General features: G+C 40.7%; 1 protein-coding gene across 1 annotated transcript; it reads right to left on the reverse strand.

The window, feature by feature from the left end:
* Positions 1–11,095: 11,095 nt before the first annotated feature.
* On the reverse strand, positions 11,096–13,916 carry LOC307062549 (HMG box transcription factor BBX-like; the record flags this gene model as incomplete). Its single annotated transcript, XM_079718293.1, is given in 2 exon segments — positions 11,096–11,189; positions 11,191–13,916. Coding segments are annotated over 2 exon segments (2,820 nt in total).
* Between the last annotated feature and the right edge of the window lie 493 nt (positions 13,917–14,409).

Consider the following 14,409-nt stretch of genomic DNA (forward strand, 5'->3'; position numbering starts at 1 on the left):
CCTCTGTCTTTCTGTCTTTCAATGTTTACTACATAAATGTAAAATATTTAAAACACTGCAGACATATGTGGGAATGTTATCATTTTAAGAAGACCCAAAGAAAGACATTTCACATCTTTCCACTGCAACTCATTCCAAATTCCTTATTTACTGTCTATTTTAGGGAAATAACTTCTTGGGGTCTTTCACCTAAGGGTTCAGTCTCCTTTAAATATATTTTTTAAATGACTTCATCATACCCTGTAGTTGAGAGACAAGATTTGAGGTGGGAGTTAGGCTTGCTCTCTTTCCTACTTGCAGTCTTCCAGTGTTGCTCTAGCAAAACAGAGGTGGGTGAGGGGATAATAAGTTCTTTAAAATCTGCTGGTTTTGAACAGATTTCTGATTCTTTTTTTTTTCTTTTGGACATACTTCTTACAATTGACAATAGTTTGGGGGATATTGATCAGAAGTCTGTAGCTTTTCGTAGGTTTGTAGGACAGAAAATTAGACATGGATTTTATGTGTCATAGGTATGCACATTTTAAGATATAAAGAATGCTACCAGGGCTTCCCTGGGGGCGCAGTGGTTGAGAATCCGCCTGCCAATGCAGGGGACACGGGTTCGAGCCCTGGTCTGGGAAGATCCCACATGCCGTGGAGCAACTAGGCCCGTGAGCCACAACTACTGAGCCTGCGCGTCTGGAGCTTGTGCTCCACAACAAGAGAGGCCGCGACCGTGAGAGGCCCGCGCACCGTGATGAAGAGAGGCCCCCGCTCGCCGCAACTAGAGAAAGCCACGCACAGAAACGAAGACCCAACACAGCCAAAAATAAATTAATTAAATTTTAAAAAAAAAAGAATACTATCAAGGGGGTTAAGATGTATCTTGGAAATTTTTCACATCAGTGCACATTGGTCGAGCTTATTCTGGTTACTGGAAGCTGAGCATTCTAGAGTATGGCTCTACTGTCATTTAACCACTCATATTGATGGGAATTTGGGTTCCTTCTAATTTTTTGTCATTGCCAACAATGCAGCAGAAAATATTTCTTTGTAAATATAAATTTGCACACAGGTACACATATCTCTAGGAAAGATTTATAGAAGTAGAACTGCTGGATGTATAAACTTTTGAAATGTTCCTTCACAAATTTCCCTGAAATTTACAACCTTATCAGTACTATATGTAAAGAACTGGCTCCCAAATCCTTCCTCAACACTCCCTCTTTCGGTTTTCCCCCCCAATTTGAAGTTAAAAATACTATCTCATATTTAAATTGGCTTTTCCCTGATTTCTAGTGAGGTTGAACATTTTTTTATGTGTTGATTTATTATTTATACAGTTTGCTCTGTGAATAACTTGTCTTTATCTTTTGCCCAGTTTTAAACTGGGCATTTGTGATTTTCTCACTGATTTGTAGACACTCATTATAAACTTTGGATAAAAAATTCCATTCAGGGCTTCCCTGGTGGCGCAGTGGTTGAGAGTCCGCCTGCCGATGCAGGGGACGCGGGTTCGTCCCTAGGTGAAGTAGGTGAAGCTTCCTTGCCCAGTCAAGATTTCTGTTGGGCTACATGTTTTTCTACAGTGACTGATTTCTGTTCTTATTTGGACTCATATTTGCAAAGAAGCACTATATGTTATGTTTCAACTTTAAATTTTAAAATACATCATATGGTCCAGAACAAAAGCAATGTTCTTAAGTACCTCTGAATGGTCAAAGGTAGATGATCTATGTAAATTCAGTTAGGGATCAAAAGAGCCAGACTTCTTCCAGTGAGAAGAACTGAACTGACAGTCTTTGAAAATCTTTCTCTGGAGACTTCTTACAGTAACAGGGAAAAATGTGGGTTCTTGGTCAGTTTCTCAATAAATACAATTTCCTGAAATATCTCAGGGCTTTGTCATACCTTATACCCTTTTCAACAAAGAAAGTTGTCTTAACTATTCCCTTATAAAAAGGCATAGAGTAAGAGAATTGAGAATGTTAATTACAAATGAGATAGTTGATTTACAAACTATTAAGAGCTGCAGAATTCTTGCAATACTAAAATATTCTGAGTTTTTTTTTTATTTTTTATTTTTTTGCGGTACGCGGGCCTCTCACTGCTGTGGCCTCTCCCGTTGTGGAGCACGGGCTCCAGACGTGTAGGCTCAGCAGCCATGGCTCACGGGCCCAGCCACTCCACGGCATGTAGGATCTTCCCGGACCGGGGCACGAACCCGCGTCCCCTGCTTCAGCAGGTGGGCTCTCAACCACTGCGCCACCAGGGAAGCCCAATATTCTGATTTTTTATTAAATATTTTTTATTCAGTTTTAAGATCACAGTTAAAGTACTTTAGCATGTTATACACATGACTTACATGTGCAAGTTTTAGAAATATCAAATTAAGTATAAGATTTTGAGGAAAGAAATTATATAAACGTGTAGATTGACTTTTACGACGCATACATCTAAGAAAGCAATAATTCTGTTGTACCATTAAGTGGAAATCATTTATTACATGGCATGTTTACCCCAGCTCTAAAGAGAACCAAGCCAATTTCTGAAAGCAAGAAAAATGAGCCATTCGGTCATGCTGAAAACTGTCAATAGACTTAAGACCTGGTGGTCAAATGAATCTGTGGTTAATTTATAATAGGTAAGTAAGCAATTCAAACCTATGGGAAAAGTTCATAATCTGGTAATGTGGACTCTCAGGTGGTTTTTATTCCTTTTTGACAGATACCTGAGAGCAAGCCATGAATGCTAAGGAAATGAGAAACATGTTGCCGAGCATGTGCTGAGCTCCAGATCACAAACCTCCCCCACCCCAGTTCTGCCGCTACGAGCTGAGGCACTAAAGTGAGGTGTCAGTGGACGTGAGCACTCCCCTGAGGCCGCCAGGGGAGGTCATGGTTAGTCCACCAAACGCGTGCCTCTGTGATTTAGGTTAGAGCTTGTGAGGTCAGACGTGTGGTGCGGTGCAGTGGGAGGGTGTGGAGGCATGGAATTAGGTCCTTGCTCCTCGGTAACCAGTTCTGGCCCAAGTTATTAGAAAATCTCTGGAAAGAGTAGTAATGTTCACAATAACTAATTCTGTGCATAAAGATCAACTTAAGGAATTGACAAACCATTAGCCAGACTCATCAAGAAAAAAAGGGAGAAGACTCAAATCAATAGAATTAGAAATGAAAAAGGAGAAGTAACAACTGACGCTGCAGAAATACAAAAGATCATGAGAGATTACTACAAGCAACTCTATGCCAATAAAATGGACAACCTGGAAGAAATGGACAAATTCTTAGAAATGCACAACCTGCCAAGACTGAATCAGGAAGGAATAGAAAATATGAATAGACCAATCACAAGCCCTGAAATTGAAACTGGGATTAAAAATCTTCCAACAAACAAAAGCCCAGGACCAGATGGCTTCACAGGCAAATTCGATCAAACATTTAGGGAAGAGCTAACACCCATCCTTCTCAAACTCTTCCAAACAATTTCAGAGGAAGGAACACTCCCAAACTCATTCTACGAGGTCACCATCACCTTGATACCAAAACCAGGCAAGGATGTCACAAAGAAAGAAAACTACAGGCCAATATCACTGATGAACATAGATGCAAAAATCCTCAACAAAATACCAGGAAACAGAATCCAACAGCACATTAAAAGGATCATACACCATGATCAAGTGGGGTTTATTCCAGGAATGCAAGGATTACTCAATATACGCAAATCAATCAATGTGATACACCATATTAACAAACTGAAGAAGAAAAACCATATGATCATCTCAACAGATGCAGAGAAAGCTTTTGACAAAATTCAACACCGATTTATGATAAAAACCCTGCAGAAAGTAGGCATAGAGGGAACTTTCCTCAACCTAATAAAGGCCATATATGACAAACCCACAGCCAACATTGTCCTCAATGGTGGAAAACTGAAACCATTTCCACTAAGATCAAGAACAAGACAAGGTTGCCCACTCTCACCACTCTTATTCAACCTAGTTTTGGAAGTTTGAGCCACAGCAATCAGAGAAGAAAAGGAAATAAAAGGAATCCAAATCGGAAAAGAAGAAGTAAAGCTGTCACTGTTTGCAGGTGACATGATACTATACATAGAGAATCCTAAAGATGCTACCAGAAAACTACTAGAGCTAATCAATGAATTTGGTAAAGTAGCAGGATACAAAATTAATGCACAGAAATCTCTGGCATTCCTGTACACTAACGATGAAACATCTGAAAATGAAATCAAGAAAACACTCCCATTTACCATTGCAACAAAAAGAATAAAATATCTAGGAATAAACCTACCTAAGGAGACAAAAGACCTGTATGCAGAAAATTATAAGACACTGATGAAAGAAATTAAAGATGATACAAATAGATGGAGAGATATACCATGCTTCTGGATTGGAAGAATCAATATTGTGAAAATGACTCTACTACCCAAAGCAATCTACAGATTCAATGCAATCCCTATCAAACTACCACTGGCATTTTTCACAGAACTAGAACAAAAAATTTCAAAATTTGTTTGGAAAAAAAAAAGACCCCGAATAGCCAAAGCAATCTTGAGAACGAAAAACGGAGCTGGAGGAATCAGGCTCCCTGACTTCAGACTATACTACAAAGCTACAGTAAACAAGACAGTGTGGTACTGGCACAGAAACAGAAAGATAGATCAATGGAACAGGATAGAAAGCCCAGAGATCAACCCACGCACATATGGTCAACTTATCTTTGATAAAGGAGGCAGGAATGTACAGTGGAGAAAGGACAGCCTCTTCAATAAGTGGTGCTGGGAAAACTGGACAGGGACATGTAAAAGTATGAGATTAGATCATTCCCTAACACCATACACAAAAATAAGCTCAAAATGGATTAAAGACCTAAATGGAAGGCCAGAAACTATCAAACTCTTAGAGGAAAACATAGGCAGAACACTCTATGACATAAATCACAGCAAGATCCTTTTGGACCCACCTCCTAGAGAAATGGAAATAAAAACAAAGATAAACAAATGGGACCTAATGAAACTTCAAAGCTTTTGCACAGCAAAGGAAACCATAAACAAGACCAAAAGACAACCCTCAGAATGGGAGAAAATATTTGCAAATGAAGCAACTGACAAAGGGTTAATCTCCACAATTTATAAGCAGCTCATGCGGCTCAATAGCAAAAAAACAAACAACCCAATCCAAAAATGGGCAGAAGACTTAAATAGGCATTTCTCCACAGAAGATATACAGACTGCCAACAAACACATGAAAGAATGCTCAACATCATTAATCATTAGAGAAATGCAAATCAAAACTACAATGAGATATCATCTCACTCCAGTCAGAATGGCCATCATCAAGAAATCTAGAAACAATAAATGCTGGAGAGGGTGTGGAGAAAAGGGAACACTCTTGCACTGCTGGTGGGAATGTGAATTGGTACAGCCACTATGGAGAACAGTATGGAGGTTCCTTAAAAAACTAAAAATAGAACTACCATATGACCCAGCAATCCCACTACGAGGCATATACCCTGAGAAAACCATAATTCAAAAAGAGACATGTACCAAAAGGTTCATTGCAGCTCTATTCACAATAGCCCGGAGATAGAAACAACCTAAGTGTCCATCATCCGATGAATGGATAAAGAAGATGTGGCACATATATACAATGGAATATTACTCAGCCATAAAAAGAAACGAAACTGAGCTATTTGTAATGAGGTGGAGAGACCTAGAGTCTGTCATACAGAGTGAAGTGAGTCAGAAAGAGAAAGACAAATACCGTATGCTAACACATATATATGGAATTTTTTAAAAAATGTCATGAAGAACCTAGGGGTAAAACGGGCATAAAGACACAGACCTACTTGAGAATGGACTTGAGGATATGGGGAGGGGGAAGGGTAAGCTGTGACAAAGCGAAAGAGAGGCATGGACATATATACACTACCAAACGTAAGGTAGATAGATAGTGGGAAGCAGCCGCAGAGCACAGGGAGATCAGCTCGGTGCTTTGTGACCGCCTGGAGGGGTGGGATGGGGAGGGTGGGAGGGAGGGAGATGCATGAGGGAAGGGATGTGGGAACAGAGGTACATGTATGACTGATTCACTTTGTTATTAAGCAGAAACTAATAAAAAAATTAAAAAATAAATAAATAAATAAATAAAAAGATCAACTTCAGGGCAGGAACAATTTTGACCACTGACTGCAACAAGGAAACAGTGGCCACTGAACTTCTAAGTACAAGGTTTCCTCTTTTCCGTTATTAGCAAAAATCATACCACCGCAAATAAAATTTGGCCAGGAGAGGAAACTTTTTGTATGTGTGAAGAAAATGTATATTGATATTTTTAAGGAAAGCGTAGCACAAACAGATGGAGGTGTATGAGGGGAATCAAATGTACTTGTCTTGTTGTTCACTCTTTTGCTGCTTCTTTTTCTAAAATGTAAGATAGTGTCCCCAGTGAAAAGGACAAGGTCATTTAATACGGGGTATAATCAACTTCACTATCACTTCCAAACTATATAAAAGCAAAGCAGTCCATCAGACTCTGAATACATCACCAGACATATCTGGTAAGATGAACTGAACCACTGTTTCTTTTTTTATTGTAAGTATGATGTTAGTCAATCTAAATAAGATAACTGTAAAATAAAAAATCCCCAAACTCAAATAAACACAAAATCCAAATCTAATTCTTTGGGAATGCTTGTATAAATAAAAGCAACACCTAATTAACAATTAGTACACTCTTTATAAGGTGCAAAACAAGATCCTATGTGGGGAAAGCTAAATTTTAATTCCCACCTAACAGTCACTCTGAATACTTTATAGGTCAACTGTAATAAGAGCATTTGCTTCTACTGCCCATTTTCAGCAATACATTGTTCTCTCTGGAGAAGGTGGTTTGGGAAGTCAAAACACTGCAGTGGAAAACAGTGGCACTGACGGTAGAAGCAAAAAAAGACAAACCTTTGAAACAGGACTTACTGAAATTAACCGTTAAAGCCGAGGTAGCCCATTAGGATTGGCCTTATCTGAGGGCTCTGTGGAGCAGTGCAATCAAAGGTGAACCTTCTCACAGCATCCCGTACACCCCGACTTTCCCTTTACAAATGAGGACTCCAGGCCTTGCACGACTTCCTTCCTTTTCCCCCAAGAAGCGGCGATGCTTCCCCTTTGCTCTATGGATGCTGGCCTCCAGCCTCCAGCTGCTGGTCTCCAGAACACTTTGGATTCATACAGTACTTTAGCAGGCAGCATGGTCCCACTGCTTCACATTAATGCCAAATGCCAAACTTGGAACAGAGTTACTTGATATTCCCCATCCCTCCCCCGGAACTGGATAAACAAAACATGTCATTCAGTTTTCAGCTTACTCCTAGTGCTGTATTGATTTATAATCTGCTTGAGATTTTACATAGGTGCAAACATTTGCAGAGGAGGAGCCGAGGACTACAGAGTGCAAACAAAATTTTCTATGACTCAGGCAGAGTAGCATCTGACTTGATAAGAGAGTGACAGGGATTACACAAGTTGGATTCTAAATAACCAGACCCGTTCAGATGCTCCTTTTTGTTCATAGTGTTCCATCCCTTTTTTTCTCTGCAGCAGTTTGAATGGCAGGAACTATAATAACAGTGACAACGTGGGAATGAGTTCAGCATGGCTTTGAGGGGGCGCTGGTAGAAAGCTCATCTGACGGATTAAATAAATATATTTTCGGGGGGGAAAAGACTGTCAGAATTACAATGGTATGATATATCCTTTTAAAAAAGAGGGCTTTCAAGAATTCACCATTTTGATCTAAAATCTGGGACCTAACCTAGTTTGGGGATAAGAACCTGTGTCTTCAAAGTGGCTGTGGGACCTTTTGCCTTTTCCTGGCCTCATTACAGTTATCCAAACAAATAAACACTTAAGAAGGGCGTCTTACAGTATTTTCTCTCTTTCACTCAGCTTCTTAGAGCTGCCGCTTCACTAACTATAATATACTCTACACACTTCAAAACTACATAGGAAAATACCCAGAATAACTAAATAAATAAAAGGCTAAAGAAAACTGGAACAGTACTGTGTCTCCATCTGAGACTAAATCATCCACTTCCAGCAACACACAGAAGGGCTAGGACAATTTTGTTCAAAAGATTTATACACAGGTTTGAATCTAGAAATTAAGGTAAAAGCATAAATATTGAGAATTTCAACTAGATTCAGAATGGTTTCAGAAAGATATGATACAACAATTTAGAATAAAACAAAAGCAGAAGAGCATCATATTTTGGTTTGCTTGAGATATACATAAGGTGCAACAACTTTTTCTCTTGAGGATGCTTGTGGGACAAATGTTAGTGTAGATGGTGTTTGCTGGCAGATGAAGGTACACACCATAGCAATAGGATTTTCCAAAATAAAAAAGAATGAGAGAAGTGAAATGAAAATGATAAATGGGGGAGGGTACTACATGTTGGTCTGCAATATGTGTGCTCACAAATGTTGTTACCTGAAAATACCAACACCCCTCTCCAGTGGATTCAGGGCATGAGAAAAGCACTATTTTTGAAATCAAGACATTACTCAGAGAAATGACAAGGTGAGTGTCGAAAAGACTATAAAGCTTTGCAGGATTTCTGCTACTCTCAGTGCCTAACCGCTTAAAAATTAAGCATGTCTACAAAAAGGTGGGTTGTTTTTCTTTTTCTAAAGTATCTGAAAACAGTCGTATCCAGTAGGTTGCCCTCCACCCCGACCCCTGCCTAAGGGAAAAGCCACTGAGGTTTAGGAAAAGCACATCAAGTAAGATATATTAATCACATAGAAAAAAGTCATCTTTTGTTTTGCTTCTTTTTAAAAAGGGTCCCATGAATATACAGCACTCTGTTAAGGAACTCTAGTGAAACGTAATCAGAGGACTGGAGGAGAGGGCACTGGCAAAAATAGACCTATTCTAACATGTTCTAGAGAATAACAAGTTAGTGCCACTGTCAAGGTGCATGTTCTGCACCAAACAATTTTTGTTGTTGATTTTATTTTTTTTTTTGGATTTTAGCTAATTATAAGTTTTAAATCACTGCTAGCAAGTGGTCCAGAAACTCCAACAGCCACCAACACTGGGACCCAGCAATTTTCAAACATTCACTTTGTGTTTCGAAATTTAGAAAATATTAATACAACAGCATCATAGTAAAAATATCATGCTAAAATCTGGGGTTGCTCACCTGATTTATTTCTGTGTGAATGGGGCTAAGCTTCTGCCTCTGATTAACCTTGCTTACTAATTCCTTCTTCCTCCATGCCCACAAGGAATATGCATTTTTGAGGACACCGTTCCAATGCCCTGATGCCCTCTTTACCTGCTTTGAAAAAATAAAGAGCCCAAATCTCTCTGTTCTTTTTCAATTCTGTTAGTATGTTGTACAGGTTTTCCCGCACCGAAACTGAAGTAACATCTACAACCGCGAAAAGCTAAACCTAGTCAGTACTAATAGAGGCATTTTTTGGTATGGCTATTAGGTCAAATTACGATTAGAAAAAAAATCATCATTACAATTCAGTCAAGTATAAATAAGATAGCTAGATAAAACCTTGTAAACTGTCACCATTTAGAGATCTAATTCAAAAGTTTCCAACTTGAACTAACACTATCAAAATTCCGCCAGTTTGAAAACCAGTAAAAATTATTGCTGGAATCCAATAATTAAAATTTGGTAGTTTGTGCTGTGATGCAAGAGTGGGGAAATACTTTGTGCTATGGAACAAATACCCGGTAAAATCTGTAGCCGCCGACTAATTTTGATTTATCACTTTGCATCTGTTGCTAAGAAACAAGATACTGTGAACGTCAGGTGGTGGAGTCAATATGTTGAATGTTCTAAGCCAGTTATTCCAGATGCACTGGAATATGTATAGTTGGTTTTATGTTCAAAAGCAACAAAACATGAAAAGGAAACAGGAAACTTGCAGGTGGATCTATAACTGCGAGTCCCACTCTGGTCAGGCACACCTCCCTCATCAATACCTCCGTAACCACAAAAACTCAAAATGGCTCTAAAAACCTGCAGTGCCAATTAGGCTGTGCATAGCAATTGCTACCCGTCCAGTCTGTCTGGGATGCATGTAAAAGGGCTGTAGCTCAAAGACCACACAAAGTGAGTGTGTCTTCAATGTGTTCTCAATAGTGAAGTAATACTAAGGTCACTTCTGAATACTATGTTTCTTTTTTTGTCTGTATGAACGATCCATTGGTCACTCAGACCCTTGTGTAAAAATAAAAGAATCCTCAAGGCATGAAAACATCAGTAATCTGTAATCTGCTGGACTCTTCCCCTGTCTGGGAAAATATTCGCCACAATTGGACCCAAGCAAATTCTTCTTGGTCACTCAAGGCTAAGAAACAAATTCTGCTGTAAGAACTGTAATTTTTCTTCTTCTCTCTCTTTCTCTTTTGGCCAGCAAACTACCACTCTGGTGGCAAATATAAAAGTGCAGAATAGATGGACCACAAGGCCGAGCATACACCGCTAACACTGGTACATCTGCCTGCCCGTGCTGTTTGGGAGTCTCTGGAAGAGGCTTTTTAATATTATTCTAAAATATAAATGTAGGTATAACCTATTATATAAACCATCTTAGAACATAAACCTCCATGTACAAAAAAGACTAAGAATATCTAATAATAACTAGTGCAGTGTGTCAGTTTTTGTTTTTTTGTTTTTTGTTTTTGTTTGGAAAGAATAACTAGGTAATATATGAAACTAGTTTCACACTCTCTGGTTGGTAAAAGAGATGCTGGATGAGCTACAGTAAAGGCAGCCTTTTACCAAGTTACCACCTATTACCATCAAAAGCCTTCAATAGAAAGCAAAGCTCTAGGATCATCCCATTTCTGCTCATTATCAGACAGACAACATCACCCTCAAAGACTCTGGGTTCTGAAAGAACAAACTGGCCCAGGGTGCCAACTTCTGCTTCAAGTGAATCTGGGCCGTGTAGGGCAACAAGCACTTGTTTGCTGTCTATAGTTTCCACCACATGGACTCACTAGCATCTCTCAATAAAGACAAGGCTAGGGTAGTAGGTAAAGCACAATGTTTTACAATTAAAGGGCGCTTCACTGGTCAGCGCAAGAAATAAGTACAGGAGTCTGGGGCATTTCTTTTGGCTGTCCGTCATGGGTGAGCGGAGTGGATCTCTGACTTCTATGCATTTTCCACGGCAGCCACTCCGGCCAGCGCAGCGAGGCTGAAGAACGCAGACACGGCGGGCATCTCCGGGGTGCTGCTCCGCGTCTCCGTGGCCTCTTGGTTGTGTGAGCATTCGTCATTGCAGCCTGTCTCGGTCACCTTAACGAGACTCCTCTGCAGTTGTTCCTTTGGTTTGTCATCCAAAGTACCTCCTGCTGGTGATACCCGGCCATCTGCTGTCCTGACAAGGTGTGTGATCTTGGTTTTCCTTGCTTTTCTCTTTTGACTGCCCACCAAGGGTTCTTGCACTGTTGTTGGCTCTGGAGTGTTGGGAATGGATGGGGCATTTTTAACCTTATAAGCAGGCTCTGTGGTGTTTCTGTCTTCTGAAAATATGGCTTCTGTAGGGTGAATGGCAGCCAAGAAGAGTTGCTTGTTTGACCATTTATCCCCACTTCCTTTTTCCGGACCATTAGGCTTCTCCTTTTTGTGCTTGTATTTGCTGACAATTTTGTGGAATAAGTTCTTTTTCTGAGACTGGAAAGGACCTTTGCTGGTTTGGGTCGGTTCTGAGGACATATGTCCAGTCTTCTTCTTTTTTCTTGGGACAGGTACACATTTCTCGTCAAATGTAACAGGACTATACTGAGGGAGGCTGTGGAATTTCTTTTCACATTCTTCACACAGCTTTGCTGAGCCAAGGAGAGAGTCTTCCTTTGCCTTTGTCTTCTTGAACTTCTTGCTTCCACTGGTCCCACTCTGGTGAAATGTCCAGCTTTCTTCATGCCAACACTCTTCATGATCAGAGGACTTTCCTTTTCCTGACCTTCGTTTCCCTCTGCCAACATTAGCTCGCAGAGACGTGAGCATACCCTCAGACACCAGGGTTTTATAAAGAGCACCTTTGCAAGACCTCTCAGATTTCCGGGAGCCACAAGTCTCTATTTTTCTGTGACACTCACTGTCCTCAGGCTTGGCCTGTCCCGATAGACTGGGTGGTAATGCAGCCTCCGTAGGGGTCAAAGGTTCTGCTTTTATACCCTCTGGTACCTCACCAGAAATGTTCTTGCTGGCAGAAATACTGATAAAATCTTGAGGTCTTGACTCTTGGCTGGTGTCTGAGGATTTCTCCTTTGACATTTTCTTCTCTCTTGATTTCACTTTCTTCTTTGGTGGCTTGGCATCCAAAATGCTTCCCTTGCCACTCGAGGATGTATGGACCTTCTTGCGAGGGGTATCTCCAAGCTTCTCGATGCCCCAGTCTCCCTTTGCAACAGCTTCAATGGTGTACATGACACTCTCGATATCAGATTCCGAGGACTGCCTCTTTTGGCAAGTCTGCTTGGGTGTGGATTTATCATTTCCATGTCGATCCATTTTGTTTTTCTTCTTTTTCTTTTTTAGCTTGTCTGGTTTGCTTAATGCTGTGGGATCCTCGATGATCCTAATGCCATGAGGATGGCACATGGGATCCTTTCTACTGGGAACATCGCTTATTATTATCTTGCTACTGCCAGAGTAAGAAAAATCAGGGAAGTGACTACATTTTTGATCGTCTTCTAATTCTTCCTTTTTAATTGCTTTAGGAGCTTCCATTTCTATACCCATTATATCATCCATTCGCAGCTCCTCAAAATTTCGTAATTCCTTAGAATCTCTTACATTTTCCTTAGCTGATGTTTCAAATTCTGCTTCTTTCTGGAACCTGGCTTCATCGATTTTCTCCATTTTCATTTCTCTTTCTTCCTTGCCCTTCTCCAATTCTTGAATTCTTCCGCCATCTGATTCTTTGGCTTTTATTAGCTTTGATTCTTCCATTTTCACCCCCTCTGATGCCAGGCACATCTCTGCCAGTTGAAAGAGGGCAGACTTTCCACAGCGTTTTACAGGTTCAGCACCGCCCAACTGTGAAGTCTTCGAACAAATCTCTGCAAACTGAAACAAGGCTGATGCTTGACATTGTTTTGACGCAACATCAGGGTGGGAGGTACCTGAAGATATCTCGGCAAACTGAAATAATGGTGACTTCTGACGCAATTCAGAGGATTCTGAAACATCAGGCCTGCAAGTGCCAGAGGATATCTCTGGTGTCCCAAGAACATGTTCTGCAGCTAAAAGCAGCATGCTCAGGCCTCCCATTTGAGTAGGATCAGCCATCCCAAAGTTAAGCTGAGGCATTTCTTCAGGCTTTGTTTTCTTGGGGCTTGGCAAGGCTCTTGAAGAGTCAGATGGGAAGGCCCATAGTTTCTCCCGTGGATTGACAGTGGATGTTGGGGATTTCACAGGCTTGTTTGTGGTAGCACACCATTTGTAGCCAGGATTTGCTTTCATAAATGCATGTTTATACTCCTTGGCCATGTCTGTGTATTTCTGCTTTTCCTTTGGATCGAGAACAGCCCACCAATCAGCTAGTATCTTGGTAGCACCTCGGTTATCAAGCCTGGGGTGTTCCTGACGTACGAGAGAGCGATGACGTTTGCAAAATAAGAGAAATGCATTCATTGGTCTCCGGGCTCGCTGTTCTGGTGATTCATCATCTTCAGTTTCACCATCTTGCTCTAGACCAGCGGCCCCAAGAAGTTGAACCTTATCAATATCCTCCTCTTCGTCTTCCTCTTCTTCCTCTTCTGAAAAGTCAAGAAGTTGCTTTGCTAGCAATGGATGCCACTGAAGGCACTTTCGTTTTGGTCCTTTTCCAGCTCCTTCTCCTTCTGCGGAATAATCTTTATTTCTATTACCGCCTTTCATTACTCTGACCGGTCAAGTCAAGACTTTCCATCGTGATTTCAATGGAACATCAGAACTTCCAGCTTCTGTGATGCAGCAGAATTCCAGGAAGGCAAACGGAAAGTACACAGGGAGGAAGATGAACTGCGGCAAAGCCTGTGTCATATGATACTGACTTCGCGGGTTCGCCGGGCGCGAGGGCGTGTGTGTGGCTCGCCCTCAGCGGCCAGTCAGGGGTTCTCTATGGGAAAGTGGAGAGAGAGGAGCTCGCGGAGCCGCTCTGCCTCCGCTTCACTGCACACTCCAATATTCTGATTTTTAAAGAGTGACTCTCATAACCAATAAGGACCTACTCTATGGCACAGGGAACTATACTCAATATTTGGTAATAACCTATAATGGAAAAGAATCTGAAGAAGAATATATATATATGAATCACTGTGCTGTACACCTAAAACTAACACAACATTGTAAATCAACTATACTTCAACTAAAAATGATTAATTAACCTAAT

Source organism: Hyperoodon ampullatus (assembly GCF_949752795.1).
Source record: "Hyperoodon ampullatus genome assembly, chromosome: 1".
NCBI lineage: Eukaryota > Metazoa > Chordata > Mammalia > Artiodactyla > Ziphiidae > Hyperoodon > Hyperoodon ampullatus.